At 41.9% G+C, this 20,542-nt stretch overlaps 1 protein-coding gene across 2 annotated transcripts in view; it reads right to left on the reverse strand.

Annotated features, from left to right (window-relative positions):
• Nucleotides 1-4,541, reverse strand: part of RASSF9 (Ras association domain family member 9) — a 42,414-nt gene extending 37,873 nt beyond the window's left edge. The window contains exon 1 of one of the 2 annotated variants that reach the window (XM_060279690.1): nucleotides 3,680-4,541. Coding sequence is in view for 1 of the 2 variants with exons in the window: in XM_035127989.2 (XP_034983880.1) it covers nucleotides 4,300-4,346 (47 nt within the window). In the remaining variant the exon portion in view is untranslated. The remainder of the gene's footprint in view (nucleotides 1-3,679) is intronic. The other variant, XM_035127989.2, reaches the window with a different exon arrangement.
• Nucleotides 4,542-20,542: the final 16,001 nt, after the last annotated feature.

Genomic DNA, 20,542 nt, shown 5'->3' on the forward strand with positions numbered 1-20,542 from the left:
GCAATGGCAAATTGGCACTGGTCGCATTGAAATGATCACCCCTCTTTTCTGAAAGAGCTCTAGTTATGGACCACTGCATCCACCCAAGCCTTCTAGAAGTGCAACAAATTTGAAAGTGCACATGTCTGCCAAATTATATTTTCAAAACGTGAACATGATCATTGCTTTCACATAAGGCCAATGGCCACAACAACCACAGTAACTCGAACTGTAACTCTCCAAAGATGATCTGCCCCAAACTCAATTCTTCATTCCTGCTTGTTTGGGTATACTGTACATAGTTTCCAGGTAGCACAGTACTCTGTGGATCCTTTATCCTCTCTCTATAGGATTAGTGACTATGCCTCTACCATCTTCAGCACAATTGGAATACCGTGCTGCAAATTCTGAACAAGCAGCAGGAAAAATGTCGATTTTTTGACTAAGCACAAAATTCTCCTTAGTTCCCCCTATTACTTGTGGTGACAAAAATATTGTCTATATTAGTGAAGATAACTAAATGGATCCCCATGATCACAAAGGGTACATTGTTGAACACCAGGTGTCATGGGACCACAGAACAGGGGAAAATATGTTGCCTTCATAGAATCTTAGGAATTCCAATGGTCATCTAGTCAAATCTGCTGCCACAGCATCCCAGAAAGGTCACCATCCAGCTTCTGCATGAAAACCTCAAATGAAAGTTGATCCTTGTTCCACTGTCGAGCACCTCATACAATCAGAAAACTCTAATACTGTATTTACTCAAAACCCTCTTTCTTTTATTTTGAAAATGTTGGTGTAGGTTCTACCCTCTTGAGCAACAGAAGGCAAGTTTGCTGCACCCCCCATGTGGCAGTCCTTCAAATACCTGTATTTGAAAACAGCCTCTTTGTTGCCTCTTTTAAATATATCCAGTGTGGTGTAGTGGTTAAGAGCAGTAGACACATAATCTGGGGGACTGGGTTCGGGTCTCCGCTCCTCCACATGCAGCTGCTGGGTGACCTTGGGCTAGTCACACTTCTCTGAAGTTTCTCAGCCCCACTCACCTCACAGAGTGTTTGTTGTGGGGGAGGAAGGAAAAGGAGATTGTTAGGCGCTTTGAGACTCCTTCAGGTAGTGATAAAGCGGGATATCAAATCCAAACTCTTCTTCTTCTTCTTCTTCTTCTTCTTCTTCTTCTTCTTCTTCTTCTTCTTCTTCTTCTTCTTCTTCCACCTTCATTGTAGAACTTGGCCTGTCACCCAACACCATCACCCCCAAAGGACATTTTATCCTGCTTGCAAGCTGTAGCTGAGTGGTAAAACACCCTACTTTGCATTCAGAAGGTCCCACCTTCAATTCCCAGCATCTCCAAGTAGGGCTGGGAGGGATCCCTGCATGAAATCCTGGAGAGCCACTGCCAGGCAGTGTTTGTCAGAATATGTTTAGATAGACCAAATGGTCTGACTCAATATAAGTCAGTTTCTTCTACCCTGTGTTCTTCCTTTTCAAGAGGATGTTTCTGTCCACTGCTTAGAAACTGAATAAATGGTCCATTTGCTCTCAACAGGAAAACTCTGCTTCCATCTGCTTCAAATAATCTTGACCTCTTTGGCTAACTAAACAATATATTGCCTTTTAAACTGGGGGAGGGAGGGTTCCCACTGTTTTTGTTTGTTATTATGGTATGTATTTTTGTGTTTTGATGTTGTAAACTGCCCTGTGACTTTCAAATGAAGGGTTGTACAGAAATTTAATAAATCACCATCATCTTTGCTTGACTAAGCTGAAACATATATACTAGAAATGTCTTCTTCTTCTTTGGCAATCACTCATAGCTGAGTAAGATTGTCTTCCATAAACACAGTTTTAACAATGAGTCTGTAAATGACTGTGGAGGCCAATTCTGGATCCACACATCCACTAGAAATGTAAGGATGTTTAGAACTCCTGCCTAAACTTCACTGAAGTCATTCAGATGAATGGGACTTTTTAATATACAAGCATGTTAGAATAGGATGATAAATCAGAGATAAAATATGGATGGCACTCACGTAACTCTGTGGGGCTTAAAAATATATTTCTTGGATAGTTGTTAATAATTTCAAATGTATTTCTATGGACATTCATGTGGAATTATGAGATGTCTATTGAGTTCCCCAGAACTGGAAACAATGGGCCTCACAGCACTTCTGTGGATTACAAATGAGTGCATTATGAGTACTTGCATGTCCCAAACCACAAGGACTAGCTGGCACTATTTGTTCAAAAGTAGCAGAGCCAGGAACAAAAAGAAAAAGAAAAATCTATTTCCAAGCTTACTGTACCAATTAAAACTTTGATGGACAGATCCGACTTAGGGCAAGATTTTACTTAGGTTTGAAAAGGCAGCAACTACTCAGGGAAATGATTCCTATCTCATCACAACTTTACAGATTTACAAAACATCCGTTTTTCATCTGTCTTGGCAGCCTTTAAATTATCAGACACTGATCTCCACCAGGAGCAAGCTGTAGACAATTGTCCTCTGGTTCCAGTACTGTAGTGCAAGAAAGGGTGCCTTTGTTTACTTTCCAGATTTTGCCCTTTGTTATTGTGCCAAGATTTACCCTCCACCCCTACCCCACTGGTCCAACAAGAACGTCATAAAACCACAGCAGATTTTGGGACTAACACTAATTTTCAAGGAAAACAAAGACTGCAGTCCCCAATGCCATCCCACAAAACTCCCCCCAAAACTTCTGAAAATGTGTCACTTCTTTGTAATTTAATTGGAAAGGAATATATCCAAGTGTAGGCCTCTGAAACTTTCTGCATATATTTGCCCACCACCACCGCAGTTCACTGTAGAGTTTTAGATTAGCTTCTTACACTGCAATTCTATGCATATTTGCTCAGAAGAAAACCCGACATAAGAGTACATAGCTTTTGCAGTCTAAAGCAGCTATCATTTTCTAACATTAACAGAAAACTCATGAACAAATCATTGTTCTCAAACACAGAGACATGCTCATTTATTTTTGCCTGCCACTTGTGAATAATAACCACTGATAATATACTGATAGAGGCAAAGAGATATTATTGCAGATTATTGGCCTTATCATGGAATGTGACCATGGTCCTAAAGAGACCAAGGCACACAAATGTAAATGAAACCAATAAAATAAAATAAAATAGAAAACATCCCAATAGAACTCAAATCGGAATTACAGAAATGAGGAGGACACAAACCAGCGCAACGATGGGCACTTTAGCTATTCCATCTCAAGTTCAAGGTCACTGTAATTGCCAAAGCAACAGAAAAAATATCATGTTCACTCCAAGGAAACTTACACTTAAAGATGTAAAGCCACACCAGCAGTTAAAAATAATTACACAATTCTGGAGCATGCAATTTTCTCCTTGCAGTATTGGAAAGAACATGTACAAGCAAGTGTGGCTATTGGGGGTAGGGGGGGATAGGAGCCCTGGAAATAAGAGGAAAGGGGACATGAAGTGCTGCCCTTGTTAGGACAGACTAGGCTATTCAAAACGAACCAACTCTTACCCCCAGTAAAAAGTGGTAACAAATTTTAACGATGAATTAGGAACCATATCGTATAGATCCCAAACTCTGCTCTCAGAACAGATTAAAACCCAAAAAACTAAAAACAAACCAACAAACCATCATACAGCCCGCCAAACATAACAAACTTTCTCTTCACAGTACAAAACTTACACTGAAAAGCGAATGTAGCCTGCTGAGAAGCGAGAGTGGATTCCTGAGAGTTTTCAGGCAAACGTTGGGCAAAGTTTAGGTGGGACACGAACAAAAACATGAGCCGCCCCCTTCAATGAACAAGCGAGTCCCCGCTGTTTGCAGCCAGCCAACTCCTGCGCGCAGAAACTTATCTGCTTCCAGATAAGGGGCGCTGTAACGTTTGTGTTTAGTTCCCACTCCTAGCCAGGACGTTGTCATCCCACCCTGGAATTTTCTCGGACATTCTTTCACACGTTCAGTTTGCAGGAGGAAATGAAATAGTAGTAGTAGTAGTAGTAGTAAAGTCGTGCACTGCGCCAGTATCCGAGCGCTTACAAGCACCTTTTTATAAAGGGGGAGGGGAGGGATAAGAGTGGGGTGGAATCTTCCTATTGAAAAGCCATGGTTGGAGAAGCCAATTTATAGGCATGTGGAAAGTGCAAAAAAGGGGAGAAAGAGAGAGACATATACCCGACTTGAGTTTATATAGGCACCCTTCCCCGAAGCGTTAATCTTTAGATGATCGTCTTCTAGGAGAAAGCTCGGCTGTGTGTGAATCAAACAAGTACAGGAAAGAGAATCTCCAAACAACCCCTTACCTATTTTTGTGCCGGGTCTTTAAGAGATTCCTTCCAAAAGGAGCCATGGTAGGTCCCAAAGGCAGGAGGAGGAGAACATCAAAGAGGTCCCAGAAGAAAACTCTGGCTGGCTGGCTGGCTGGCTGGCGCGTTGCTGTCTCGCTGGCGTTCTTGTTGCTGCTGCTGCTACTCCAGCTTGTTAATAGTCACCCAGCGTCGAAGTTGTGCAACCCGTTGCTAACTTTGAACTCCTGCCTCCTTGTTTGTTGCTGCTGCTCTTTTGGAGCCCTGCCCAGCAGCCGCGATCTTGAAGGAGGCGTTTAGGAACAGGCGGGAGCCGGGAGGAGGGGATGGGTGTCGAGAGAGGAAGGGCGAAACCTGAGGTGGAAGGGGGAACAGGAGCGATGGCGAGGGGGAGCAATGCTGCTAAACTTTCTGAGCTGCTAACTAGAAAGAAAGAAAGAAAGAAAGAAAGAAAGAAAGAAAGAAAGAAAGAAAGAAAGAAAGAAAGAAAGAAAGAAAGAAAGAAAGAAAGAAAGAAAGAAAGAAAGAAAGAAAGAAAGAAAGAAAGAAAGATCAGTAAAACTAGAGCGCGGGGCAGAGGGGGTTTAACAAACCAAAACGGAAAGCCAACTTTTGTTTGTTTGTTGGGGGTGAGCAAGCAAGGTGGAGAGCATCAGACCACTAAAGGGTAGAATCATAGAATTGTAGAGTTGCAAGGGACCACAAGGGCCATCTAGTCCACCCCCCTGCAATGCAGGAATCGTTTGCCCAATATGAGACTTGAACCCATGACTCTGAGATTAAGAGTCTCATGCTCTGCTGACTGAACTACCAGATAGGATTCCACTGGCTGCATCAATTTAGCATTGCCATACAGTATTTTGAAAAGCAAAAAAAGAGAGAGGACTCTATGACACTATGATGGCCATTCAAGGCAAATAAATGCAATTTGTCTCAAATTTTACCCCTGAAAAAGAGGACGTATCCTGGAAAAAGAAGACACATGCATGTATCTCTGCCTCCCCAGAGAAGATCACCTGCCACCAGCTCTGTGAAGACCTTCCAAAGCCTTTTAAATAGTCTAGTCATCTAAGTTTTGAATTTTGTCTTAAATTGTGGTTCTGTTTTATTTTTATTTTTGCTGGAGTTTATATTGTTCTATATGTGGACTTTTGGGGAGAGGAATTTTTTTTTACACTTGCTTTTTTGTATAACTCTTGTAAGATACATACCTGTAAGAAGAAAATATATGACAAGATGAAATTCAACAGGGGAAGGTTTTTCCATGAGAGAAAAATATGGAGAGGGGAGAGTGTATTTGTACCTTGAACACAGTGTGGTGGGAAAGATATCTCAAGCAAGTTAGGATGCGATTCTGACTCTACCTGAGAGTAAGGCCCATTACATTCAATAGGACCACCTTCTACATGTGATTAGTATTGCAGCCTGGGAGGAGCATCAGACAATAATAGAAATAACAGGAGTGGGAATGGGGAAATGTGTATGCTCTTGAAATTGTTACAGCATATGTTTTCTTTCGCTGGGGAAGGTATATGAGAAGAGTCTTGACTTCGGAAGTTAATTATATACTTGAATACAGGAAAAATGGTTCATTCACCCTTCCTGTATGTATTTACATGATATTACTAAAGTGCAAAGTTACTTTTAAGGTCCCTTCCAGTGTCTCCTGAGAAACATGAGAGCCTTTTGTTTGTATTTCTTGTACTGCCACAACAACATAGCAATGTAGCATCTCTCCATGCCAGCACTTCCCAAGCATCATGGGGGTCAACACTAGTGTGGGAGGCAGGCACCTTGCTGAATCTTCTCACATAGCCTGGTACTTCCAACATGACAGCAGTGGAATGGAAAAGAAAGGACATGCCTGCAGCTTCTATGCATGCTATTCAAGTATTTATCAAGTATATGTGATTTCCCCCCCCCCATTCCATCAAAGCACCTGCAACCAGCTCTTCATTTGAAAAGCTCTAAGAACAGCTTACAAATAAATAAAAATAAGACAATCTAAAAAGACATGTCACAAAAGGAAAATGGATGGTGAAGGAAGAGGAAAACAAACTCTAATAATAATAATAATAATAATAATAATAATAATAATAATAATAATTTATTTATACCCCGCCCATCTGGCTGGGTTTCCCCAGCCACTCTGGGCAGCTTCCAACAGAAGAATAAAAGAATCAATTAAAGATTAAAAGCCTCTCTAAACAGGGCTGCCTTCAGATGTCTTCTAAAAATCTGGTAGCTGTTTTTCTCTTTGACATCTGATGGGAGGGCGTTCCACAGGGCAGGTGCCACTACCGAGAAGGCCCTCTGCCTGGTTCCCTGCAACTTGGCTTCTTGCAATGAGGGAACCGCCAGAAGGCCCTCAAAGCTGGACCTCAGTGTCCGGGCTGAACGATGGGGGTGGAGACGCTCATTCAGGTATACTGGACCGAGGCAATTTAGGGCTTTAAAGGTCAACACCAACACTTTGAACTGTGCTCGGAAACGTACTGGGAGCCAATGTACATCTTTCTCGGCGGCCATTCCCAGTCACCAGTCTATCTGCCGCATCCTGGATTAGTTGTAGTTTCCGGGTCACCTTCAAAGGTAGCCCCACGTAGAGCGCATTGCAGTAGTACAAGCGGGAGATAAATATCAAATTGCAGTAGTCCAAGCAGAAGATAAATATCAAATTATCAATGTTTTCAATGGCCAATTTGAATGAAAACTAGCTGTTCACTAACTAAACTAAACAGGCCTTGTCAACCCCTGAGAAAAATCAAAAAGAACCATGGTGACTGTACCTTACTGCAGTGTTTCTCAACCAGTGTGCCTCCAGATGTTTTGGGACTACAACTCCCATCATCCCCAGCTAGCAAGACCAGTGGTCAGGAATGATGGGAGTTGTAGTCCCAAAACATATGGAGGCACACTGGTTGAGAAACACTGCCTTACTGGACTGGTAGTGTGGCAAGCATTTTTCATTTTCCACAGTGCCAGATCTAATGTTATTACAGAGCATCATAGAGAAGAATGACAGTTGACACAAAAATATTTAGAGAGTATTTGGCAACATGTCTGCAGGTTTGTTTGCTTGTTTTTGTAGGTGGGTGGTGAGAAAAAGAAGATTCTCATACATTTTATTATTATTAGTTTTTTTTTTTTTTAAACTCCCCCGAGAAATTTCAACTCGGCTCTAAATGCAATGTAAACATTTATGGAATGAAAATATGGACACACAAAGCTCCCAAGTCAGCTTTGTGGCACAAATCTAAAGTACCCCTGAACAAGAAAGTCATCTTTCCCTCTGAGCCCAGGTGTCAAAAAAGCAGGCAAACCAGCTGTGTATTATGCATCCAGCCCACACAGGATCTCACTGTTATCCCCATCAACTCTAGGGGAGATGGCAGCAGATTGACAGGAACTGAAATTACCTGTGAGAGGCAGTGTGGAAATGAGATATACAGGACTACGAACAGGTGTAAAAACCCATCAAATGAGGGTGTTGTGCATCTTCTTATGCACATCACAGCATAAAGAGTTAGAAGGCAGCTTTGATATTTTTGGGTATGTTTTACTATCTTCTCTCATATGCTTTGTTGGTGTTCTTATTTTTTCTGACACTTTAACAGAGTCCTTTAGTGCAGGAACTGTGCAAAAAGCTTTAAATTAGAATCCCAATTCTTTTCTCCTGTTACTCTCTCATCGACGGAATGGGGAGGGTTATGAGGCACATTCTGCCTTTTTAACATTATGGGCTGCTTTGCTCACTGACAAGTGAAAAATAATGAAAAATAATAACAACATAATTTGCATGAAGATAGTAAGTTGGAAGTCAACTGTGATGCTCTAACCACAAACTATATTTTCCTCCTCTCGCCTCCCCCATAGAGAAGGAAGAGTTTTCCTTGTCAAATGTCTGTGAATTGTGAAACAGCCATGAATGGGTGCCAGCAGCATTCTTCATCCCACTATAGTGTCTATCTCAGGCATCCCCAAACTTTGGCCCTCCAGATGTTTTGGACTACAATTCCCATCATCCCTGACCACTGGTCCTGTTAGCTAGGGATCATGGGAGTTGTAGGCCAAAACCTCTGGAGGGCCGCAGTTTGGGGATGCCTGGTCTATCTCAATCAGCCTATCTAGTTCAGGATTTCATATTTATTCTTTTTTTTAAGTGTCCTTGTTTTCTTAAGGTTTTCTTGGTTATAGTGGTGTGACAACTCCATACTGTTGTCCTTTTCCAATGTTTTCGCTGCTGATTTCTTTTACAAATGCATTTGTTTTTAATGGCTGGACTTATCCATGAATGTTTTGAATAGGGGGAGGGCATTCTCCACGCCATTCCGTAATCCATGGCCTGGCACCTCATTACTGGATGTAGTTCTTCATCAAATGCTGAAGATACATAAGAGCAGCCTGCTGTATCAGGCCCCTGGCCCATATAAGAATAAGAATAAAAGAATAAGAATATACCACTCTATATCCACAGGTCTCAGGGCAGTTCACAGAATAAAATCAAAATATAAAACCACAAAATATAAAATCAAAACAACAACAACAACAACCCAATACCACCCCCACCCCGCCCAAACTCCCACATTTTAAAAGGGCTTGTAGTCGAGCATCCTGGAACTGGCACATTAACTTCTCCCCTCCTGTGTATTCCAGCAACTGATGTTCAGAAGCACCTCATTACTTTGACCTTTGACACCAGAGAGAGATATTTCTAGGAACCACCATATTGTCTTGATAGTTCATTTGTTTCTACTGAAATTAGTATGGCAGCGTTAAGCTGTTGTGACCTTCCCTGGGTCCTCATGATGAAGGGTGGGTAAAAAAAAAAACAAATTGGGAAGGAAGTTAATATTTTGATGCAGAGAAAGGAAGACGTTGGGCGACTAGGGAAATAGGGACCTGTTGTTTGCATTAAGAGGTTCATTGTGTCATTGTGGCAAAGATTGCAAGAAAAGAATGGTGCCCAGTATTGTAGTTACACTAACCTTCATGGAACAATGTTGGAACTCATTCCATGGATTATCTATTACCAGCAGGTTTGGGAATACCCTACAAACTTTCAGTTAATCCCATGGCACTAAACTGTGACTACAAAACGAAGAGACAGAGGAGAGGGGAGGGGAGAGGGGAGGAGAGGAGAGGAGACAAAAAGAAAAGAAAAGAAAAGACCCCGTAAACTTGACAATTGCACAGCTGTCCTTGTTTCATATCTCCATAGAAAGCTTTCTACTGATACCTCAAACCTGGGGCTTAATTCAACGGGAGGGGAATTTCCGCACCATTCAATGGTGACAAATATTTCTCAACCACCTGAAATGCCTGCCAGTCTTTTCTTGGCACAGAAACCTCATTCCGCAGCTGGGAATTTCTCCAATACACATTAACTTACTTCCCCCTCCCTTTCCCCTCTTTCTTTGTCTGACTTACAATATTATAGGCAGATTGTTTCAACAGGCAGCTTTACATTATGGTCCTAGGTTTCTCTTATTACAAAGATAAAAGGTAACATTATGACAGCTACAGCTTATCTGACATTTGTACAATTAGCCAATTACTCCTGCAGAACAGAAAGTGGTGTAGCATGGTGTCTAAGAAGCTGTACTACAAATGAGGAAATCTGTGATCTCAATCTCATTCCTGACATAAATACCCAAAGTAGTCTTAACCAAGCTCTCAGGTTCAAGTAAACCTCTGTTGGGACCAAGGTACGGTCAATCCATTCAACACATGTCCAGCTCAAGATTTCTAGCTTTTGAAAGAGGGCTGCGGCCCAGAAGCAGAGCATCTGCTTTGCATGTAGAAGGTCTCAGGAGTCAGGTTCAATCCCTGGCATCTCCAGGCAGGGCTGGGAATGTAGCCTGTCCATATACCCTGAAGAGCTGCTGCCAGTCAGTGTGGACAATACTGAACTAGATGGACCAATAATTTTTTTAAAATTAAGATAAGACAGCTTTCCTATGGACCCTTCTGGATGCCAATATATTGTGCATTCACGATAATTTGCAGTCATGATAGTACTGGGGTGGTTTGATGCATTCAAGACTCTTTGCACCTGCAAAAGTTTCAGAGAGGACATACTGCTTTCATTCCCAGTCAGTGCATACCCTGTTCAGCTTTCTGCTGAAATCATGTAATTTTTACGCCACAAACATTCCAGGAGCTTTGGTCTCACTTTTGTTGTGCAATAGTGCAAGAGTGCTCCTCCAGATGACAATGGGGCATTAACTTTGGGAAAAGGATCACAGAACAAGGAATAAAGTGGTGTGGTATGTAGACTTTCCAGTGTAAATCCACCACTAATGTGGGAGCCACCCCAGGCATTAGGCAGGGTGAGGCCACTGCTTCAGGTGGCAGAAGCACACACACACCCGGAGTGGGCACGCCCACAGGTGCCCTGCCACCAACACCAATCGGGAGTGTGATTATGTCCATTTGGGAGAGATGTCACCCCAAATTGTTGTGATCTTGCCCAACATTTGTACAGATGGCGGTGCCGCTTCTGTAATTCAGCAAAAACTGTGAAATTGATACTGAGCACAGAAGTCCACAACTTGAGCAGCTCAGTGGATCCATTCAAGTCTTTCAGTTATTCAGTGGAACAATTCTAGCTAATTGCCATGAATAATCTCCTTTAGGTTCAAAAGGGGAGAGGAGAGTAAAACCATTTGCATTTGGGTATCACCTAGCAAGAATGCTTATGCCCGGGAGATTTACAAACAAAGGTTGGAATATTCCAGCTCTGAGTCCATCCCATTTGGTCAGCAGTTCCAGAGGCTCAAAGCCATGGCATATTAATGGGTATGCCATTCACAGAAAAGTTATTTCTTTTGCTCTTAAACTTTGTGTCCGAGACACACATACAGTGGTGGTACCTCGGGTTACAAACACTTCGGGTTACAAACAATTCGAGTTACAAACTTCGCTAACCCGGAAGTAGTACCTCGGGTTGAGAATTTTGCCCTAGGATGAGAATGGAAATCGCGTGCTCGCGGCGTGGCGGCAGGCCCCATTAGCAAAAGTGTGCCTCTGGTTAAGAACAGACCTCCAGAATGAATTAAGTTCATAACCACTCTATAGGGTATTCCCAAGGCTGGGAAGTATAGTTAGAGGTCAACTCCAGTGGTCAAAAGCCAAAGAAGCAAGAAGAAAAGAAATCTAAACTTCAAAGAGTGGGTCTGGAATATTTAAAATGGCACAAAAATGAGGGCATGGTTCATAGTTTTAGAGAAGTTGCTGCAGCAGCACTATGTTAAGCAGGTGGCAACCCAATGGGAGCAATGTGTAAAACAGAGGTACAAATGTAATAAACCACAACAGCAACAGCAACTATTATTGCTATTGTTGCATGCCACCCCTATCTCTGAGCAGTGTGAGATTCCAGAGTTCCAGGCACTTACCCAGGGTTCATCTTTCCTTCAGAATGAGGGACAGTGGTGTCTTTAGGATATATGGTTTAGTTACACATATATACAACTTGAGCCTACGATGGAGAGGGTTGCAGCATTAACACCCCAAGAGGGTCTTGCTTCTCCCACAGCCACAGCCTTGGATTCCCACACCTGAGAGGATCTGTAGGGATGGAGGTGTTCTTTCAAATGTTTGGTGCCTAACTTGTTGGACTACTGCAATGGGCTCTAAGTGGGGCTACCTTTGAAGGTGACCCGGAAACTACAACTAATCCAGAATGAGGCAGCTAAACTGGTGACTGGGAGCAGCCGCCAAGACCACATAACACTGGTCTTGAAAGATCTACATTGGCTCCAGTACATTTCCAAGCACAATTCAAAGTGTCGGTGCTGACCTTTAAAGCCCTAAATGGCCTCGGTCCAGTATACCTGAAGGAGCCTCCACCCCCATCATTCTGCCCGGACACTGAGGTCCAGCACCGAGGGCCTTCTGGCAGTTCCCTCGTTGAGAAGCCAAGTTGCAGGGAACCAGGCAGAGGGCCTTCTCAGTAGTGGCGCCCGCCCTGTGCAACGCCCTCCCATCAGATGGCAAAGAGAAAAACAGCTACCAGATTTTTAGAAGACATCTGAAGGCAGCCCTGTTTCGGGAGGCTTTTAATGTTTAATAGATTACTGTATTTTATTTTTCTGTTGGAAGCCACCCAGAGTGGCTGGGGAAACCCAGCCAGATGGGCAGGATATAAATAATAAATTGTTGTTGTTGTTGTTGTTGTTGTTGTTGTTGTTTGCCTTGGATTGGGCCCAGAAATGAACTGGTAACCAGTTCACATGTTCTAAATGGAACCCAGTTCTGTAGCTGGTGGTTATGAGATGGAGTTCAAAATATCTGGAGGGCACCAGAGGGTCAGATGAATGTGCTTAGGGCCCTCAAACTGCAAGGTGGTTGTGCCTGTTGTAGTTCCCACCTCCTGACCCAGAGAGGGTTCCTGTGCTTCTGACAGTTGTCTGACAGGAAGTTTTGTTTACTAAGTATATATTCCCCCATTACAGTGCTCCAGGGTGTCTCTTCCATCTAGCGATTATAGGTACGGAAAACCCTTTAAGGCCAGGTGTTGGCATCCCTGTGAGCCTATTATGATGACTGAGCTTTCTTTGAAATATGCACCTAGTTCTCTCCTCGACAGGATGTTTGTTTTTATTTATTGTTTGTATAAAATATTTATAAACCACTCCTTACCAAAATTGGTTCCAGGGCAGTCGACAAAATTAAAATGACGATAAAAGTGCCATAATAAAGCAACTAGCAAATAAAAGCGGCAGTCGAGTTTTTAAATGCGTGGAATACTTTTCAAAGCCTGAGAGGATGAGAAAGGGTTTGTCCGGTGCCTGAGAAAAGGAAATGTTGGTGCCAAGTGGAGAGGGTGTTCCATTGTTGGGCACACAGTCAAAGAGGGTCTTTCTGGTTGCTACTTGCTTCATTTGACAAGTTGCAACAGAGAGAATGGCCTCAGAGTGTGGGAACAATGATCTTGGTGGAACTGCACCTTCATATAGCATACTCCTCAACTGGGGGTGGCAATTCGATATGCTGCTAGACTACAGGCAGATCACATAGTAACATGAATTGGATCCTGCTGTCGGAGAGTCTGTTGCTATCATTGCAGTCATGCAATATCAGTCCTATACACGTTATCGATCACACTCCAGTTTCAGATTTATTGCAAACACAATCCCCTGATCTGGCATGTTAATCCTCAGTTATTAACTCCTCGGCCTGGTGCAGAGAAAATTAGACAGGCACTTACAAATAATTTCAAGGAAAATGATACTCCTGTTATTTCCACAAAAATTAAATCGGAGGTGATGAAAACAACTCTTAAAGGAATCTGCATTAAGGAGCTGAATGAAATGGGGCGTGCAGGAGATAAACAAATTACAAAAATAATGCATTACAAACTCAATGTAATCAATTGGCTTCTAAGAAAATGTATAAGCCAGTGGTGGCGAACCTTTTAGAGACCGAGTTCCCAAACTGCAACCCCAACCCTGCTTATTTATCGCAAAGTGCCAGCACGGCAATTTAATATGGGATAATAATAATAATAATAATAATAATAATAATAATAATAATAATAATGGTTGTCTGCAGGCACACATACAAATAAATATAAATAAAGAAACCCAGCCAGATGGGCATGGTATCATTAATAATAATAATAATAATAATAATAATTTGCCGTTTGATTTGCCTAAGAACTCCATGAATGCTAACCTCAAGTTCCATGATGAAGGAAAGGCAGGCTATTGGTGTACGCAGGGTCACCCATTATGTAAAGCCTCGTAAAGCCCAGAGGATATAACAGGAAGACCGTCCTGGCCAGGCCAGCATCCAACTTTTGCTCCCCTTGTCTACAGCAGTTTCAGGAGGAGAGAGAAAGACATGCTATTAGCTAGTAGGAACTGATCACAAAGAATTAAATTTACTAGATATTATTTTATGTCAAACAACTTTATTATGAATTAGAAAGTTGAAACAAATTAAAAACTAAACAACAAAGTTGGATGTTTCATTATATTAAAAGCACCGACAACTTCTCAGGGAAACACAGAGTATAGCACAAAGTATTTTAGGGATTTACATATATTTAACCTACTGAGTGCTGACTTTATTTCCTGATATTTATCAACTTTGTTACTCCCCAACTTTGACAGAAAAGGAATCAAGGAAGTTATCAACCACCTGAAAACAAAGAATGTGCTGGGCCCAAAACATTTTGTGAGTGGGTATTATAAATTCTATAAAGATTTGCTAATTCCTCAAATAAAACTATTTCATGAAATTTTAGAGGGTGCTCCTATCTCCAACATATGGAAAGATTCTAGAATTATAGCTTTGTCCAAAGCTCATAAAAACCCTTGTGTCTAGATTCCTATCACCCTATTTCCTTATTAAATCATGATCGCAAAACTTTTATCAACATGGATAGCTCAGCTGGTTACAGTTTGGTGCTGATAATGACAAGGTTGTAGCTTTGATTGATGTATAGGAAAGAAGCTGCATATTCCAGCATTGCAGGGGGTGGGACCAGATAATCCTCAGGATCCCTTCCAACTCTACATTTCTATGATTCTATGATAACTACTCAAGATTAAATAAAGAATTACTGTACCTAAATAAATCTTGATCAATCTGGTTGATTTCCAACCACCAAACTGCTGACCATCTTGGAAGCATTTTAAATATAACCAGTCCATAAACAGTGCCTCTGTGAGGATAATTCAACATTCATGGTGGTAAATCCCTTGACAACAGCTATAAAATCTGTAATGAATTGGACTCTTTTCATATAGTTTCAGGGCTAAAGGCAAATTATAAAAAGTCTGAAATGTTCTGCTTTCATGTGCCTGCTTTAGAGCAAAGACAAGCCTCGGCTCATTTGGATGTTATGTTTCACTGTGAGCAAATACGTCATTTAGGTATTCAGATTTCTTGAGAACTATCTAAATGATTTCTGGTGAATTTCAAACAAGTTTGTTTTTCATGTTTGCGGCTACAAAAAAATGTTCTGCCCATCCATGCTTGTTCCCCACATTCCCAGTATGGATTCCAGGAAAAGTAATTAGCAATTTGGCAAAGGATACTTTGGGCCATTGTTCTAGTGAACATAAGGGAGGCGTGGGAGATCTGAGGAAGGAGGCTGAAGAAGAGAGTTGGGAGCAGGCCCAAGTGCCGCTCATTGGTCAGTTGGGCCAATCCTGGGGAACACCTGTCTGTAGGGTTGCCAGACTCAATAGAGGACAGGACTTCTGTGCCTTTAATTGCCCTGCTCTCTTTTGAGTCTGGAAACCTTAAAGAGAAACCAGCAGACCCTTTCTTTAATTTTCAAGCAAAGGGTCTGCTGGTTTCTCTTTAAGGTTCCAAGACTCAAAAGAGAACAGGGCTATTAAAGGCACAGAAGTCCTGTCCTCTATTGAGTCTGGCAACCCTACCTGTCTGAAGTCTGCCGGGATTGCCCAATCGCTAGCAGCTGGATGATCTGGCCTGCCATTTGTCAGATCACTGGCCTGGCCTGTAGCCTGGTTGCAATACCATCACCACAGAAGGTGAGTGGACTTAATAAATGAATGGTGTGAATGCAGTCTAACAGTGTAATTATATGTATGTCTACTCAGAAGTGAGCCCCATTTAGTACAGTAGGACTTACTCTGTGTACATTTATATAGGATTGCAGCCTGAAGGAGCAATCCCTTCTCATCAGGCAGGTGGGTTTTATAGCACACTGCAGACTGACAATGGTTATTTCAATAAGTAGCAAGAGACATGTACTTTCATCTGTGCACACATGCTAATTATTTTGTTCGCAGCATGCCATATTTGCAAAGAACCAGACTGATTTAGTTTGATGACTGTTATTATGTATGGTTATACCTGGTATAACTTACTATTAAAGCAGAGGCAAAATATGCATGTCTCTTTATCAGTTGGTATGCGGACTCTGTACTGTGGTACCTCAGGTTAAAACACCTCAGGTTGCAAACACTTCGGGTTACAGACTCCACTAACCCGGAAGTATTATCTCGGGATGGGAACAGAAATTGTGCACTGGCGGCACGGCGGCAGCAGGAGGCCCCATTAGCTAAAGTGGTACCTCAGGTTAAGAACGGTTTCAGGTTAAGAACGGACCTCTGGAACGAATTGAGTTTGTAACCTGAGGTACCACTGTATATAAAAATTAGTTCACAGTGTTTCATAGAGTTCCTAGAAAACCATAGACAGAAAGCTGTGCTCATAGGTGAGAATTTGTCCAAACAGGCTGGGACATCTCCCCAGTCAATCATACATTGTGAAACATATCCACTTATGGATATTTGAAGGATCTGAATCTTTCTCCAACTAGGTGAGGAATTAAAACCAGGGCATAAGACAATGATCACATTGAAATTAAGCCTCTTTACATTTTTAAAATCATTTTCTTATGATTATTATGATTTCTTATGTTTATAGGAGACTGCACTCCTATAAACATACACACCAGGGAGTAAACGCTGTTGGACACAGCGAGACTTACTTACAACTCAGCATGCATAGGAATTGTACTGTAAAAACAGCAGAGTTAATAGATCTAATCAAAAGCGTTCAAGAAATGGCATGTGGATGGCATGACTAATCACCCTTCCCAACGTACAAGTCATGAAACAATAAATCATAATTTTGCAAAAATGTTATTTAGCAAACGACTCGAAATTTTCAGTGGTTTCCAAACAGGTATTAATCAATAAATGAATGAATCATTTGGGAGATGTTTGATACTGCTTTGAAAGCATAACAACAACCCCTAACATGATGAAAGTAAAGCTCTGATCTTCAGACTGTCCTGCCAAAGCAAATCTTACTCATTTCAGGCAGTGCCAGCCAGGAATTCTGACTTCCCAAGCAAAAGGATTTCTGGATGTTCCAGCTTCCTCCCACTTCAACCAGCCCTCTGGACTTTGCAGTACCATCTATGTCATTTTGAGCTTTGCCTAATTGCTTGTGCATTTTCCTTCTCCACCAAATAACTTTGAGATTCTGGAGTACAGCATTCATGTTCTGCTCTAGCCGCTTAGTACCACCATCATGCCATCTTCTCTTGCTTCTGCAGGTGTCCCCATTCTTAACAAGTTGAGATTCAGGGCTTACCTAGATGGAAGCTTTCTCAGTGGATGGTTTAGACCAGGCCCTGCTTGCAGGCTTCTGGTTGAGAATAGGATGCTGGACTAGTTGGGCCACTCTCCTGATCTAGCAGTGCTGTTCTTATGAATGCAAAGTTGGAAGTGAATGAAAGGTACTTCTGATGACCCTTTGGGTCCCTTCAAACTCCTGATTCACTACAGGAGAGATGTACCAACTACCTGTTGTGCCAGAAAGCACGCTTACCATTTTGACAAGTGGCAACAATTGAGGCCTGATGGGATCACAAACATGGCAGGGTGGGCGGGGGAATCCTTGGCTCTCGTGCGGCTGCTGGATAATGTGTTTCCCCCATTGGCTGCATGAGAGGCCCAGAAAGCCCGTAAAGGTCAAATCTTTTTTTGGCCAATTGCAGGCAACCTGTAAATTTGAAAGGCCTGATCACATGCCAGTTTGGGGCAAGTCACTCAAGGTGGACCTGAATGAAGCCTTTCCTTGTCTGGCTTCAAACAAGTCCACCTCCTATCCATAAAAGCTGGTTGTGGTGGTTTTTTTGTTTTGGTAAAACACTTTGCAGGTTTTCCATAATAAATTTTATTAAATAAACAAACCATAATAAATATAAATAAAATAACACAAGCCAAAACACAATCCACCCTGTAGATTTAAGTATCTGTCCATAGTCGCCTGCTTGTTATCAGAGGCTCAGAATCCACATTCATTTGTAAGAAAATATGAAAGAACGTAAAATCATTTTTGCAGGCCAAAAAAATAAAATAAAAATCAGTGTGTGTGGGGGGGGGGGGTTGACAAGAAATTTTCCACACCTGACCTTCCTACGCCTCTGCCTGTTGTTATAACACCCCAACCCAACACCCCAGCCCACTGCGCCAGAAAACACAATTGCTGATTTGGCTCCATCTTTCAAGATCCCATTTTGTCATCTAGACTAGCAAAGATCTGTTTGGGCATTGTCGTCAGAAAGTCTATGTAGTTTGCTGGCAAGTAGCATGTCTGAGCTCTTCACCCCCACCCACTGCCCCCCACCTTGCCAAAAGTACACTGTGCGACTCCACTGAGTTTCCAACCAATTAAGATGCTCAGGCTCACACATGTCTGCAATTGTGTAGCAACAAGAGTTCTGCTTGAATCAGAAGTGTGTGCTTATGCATCTGGATGGGATTGTAGCTATACCTGTGATTTTACTGGCAGCTCTTGAGGCTGATTACAGCCAGCATAGGGAGCAGCAATGGATGGCATTGTGGGGCATGGGACACTATTGAAATTTCATGTTTCATCCTTGCAATTAGAGAAGATCAACGCCACCGTATGGTTGGTTTGTATTATCATAGCATACCATATCGTGACCTCTTCAGGTCAAACCTTTGAATTTGCCCAAGATAAATTGATGCAAAATCTTTGCACTTAAAAATGCACGGACCAAAGTTGAAAGCTCAAAATGCAGAACATTGTAGCAGATGTACCATTGATGAATTAGACCTAACAGCTTGCAGCACAATCTTAACCATATCTACTCAGAAGTAAGGGCTATTGACTTCATTGAGGCATTCTCCCAGAAAAGTGGGTTTAATATTGCAGCCGTAGCTGGGCATAGTGTTAAGCAAATGACAATGCAACTCTGTTCATGAGTTGCACTGGCTAGAATAAACTATGATCAAATTACAACAAACCCCATTATGTTTGCACAATTTTTCCCCAGTCAGTGTGACTCATATACCACCATAACTAGGGCAGAGTTGTGGGCATGGTGAAGCAACATTTTAGCCAGATGGGTATGTTTCCTCAGTGAGAGGGATTGGTGAAACTGTCTGGTTCAATTTCTCTGCTTTGTTCGCCACCACTGATCAACCAAGCAGGTTACATTGCAGCTTCCTGAGAACTTGTGGTTGCCAAGTGAACTGCTCCTTTCACAAGTAATGTCCTTCCAAAGTGCTTGGCGCCACCATACAGACACCAATAAATACCTACTGAGTGCAGTATTACTAGCACTAGTTCTACAGCAGGACTCAAACCTCTGTTAGGACTACACTGTTGTCAATGGATTCCAAATTCACAGCTGATTCAACAGATATTTTTTATTGTTGTTTATTTGCTTCTTTCCCAAGCTGCTTCCTTATATGCCACACACAACCTTGCACTTTATATCAAGCAGACAGTGCACTTGATCTTAGCCTTGCTTTAATCTCCACCTGTCAAGCCACCAAGTGAGGTACAGTCTGAAAAGGCACAGTTGAGGGAGCATGTGGCTTGTGAAGCTCAGTTATGCTCATCTAGAGGCATTTATTTACTCTCTTCATTACAAAAAACATGCATATTGCTCCTTATAGGCATAATTAGAACTCATCACTGAATATTGCCATACTGTTTGGCATAGACTGCTCTTATAAATGTGTAGCAGGGGCCACAAGTGTGTCATCTGCAGGTACCTCTGTGCTCACCAACATCCACTCCTTAAATATCCTGTTGACACTGGCTCAGCGGTACTCCTGGGTAAGCACGCAAAGCATTGCAGCCTTTTTATAACCCACACCAGTCTATCAGAGAAAGATTAACACCACCAGAGCTCTTGTCTTCAAAGATTTGCACCCTGCCCCCCCCAAAAAAAACTCTTCATGAAAATTCACCTGGATTTTAGTGCCAATTTATCGTTATATACACATTTTTGTATGCAATTTCCCAACTCACACATTCTTGCAAATGACTTTCCCCAATATAATTCATTTTCCCCAACATAATGCACTAATATATGCACATTACTCTCCTATATGCATTTTTGTACACATTACTTGGCTAGAAAACTGCAGTGCAAAATTTAGAGAAATGTGAATTTCGATGGATGGTTGTGCTTCAGCTAATATATTGTTTCAGAATATGAGACTTAGGTGGGTTCACCTTTAAATGTAAAACAGTTTAAATTTAAAACAGTAAGAACAAGCAGCCTCACACTTTGCTCTTTAAATTTCTTCCCATTTCTAACATTATTTGTCACAATTCAGTTTTGTTTGGGAGAAAATGAAACAGCGACCTGGATCAATAATGCCAGGCCTGTTCCAGCCTGTTGAAAATATAGCAAGGACAGACTATGCATTTTGAGGGAAATGCAAAGGTGCAGAAGACTTTGGGTATCAAAACACTCTTG

This window comes from Zootoca vivipara, chromosome 10 (assembly GCF_963506605.1).
Source record: "Zootoca vivipara chromosome 10, rZooViv1.1, whole genome shotgun sequence".
NCBI lineage: Eukaryota > Metazoa > Chordata > Lepidosauria > Squamata > Lacertidae > Zootoca > Zootoca vivipara.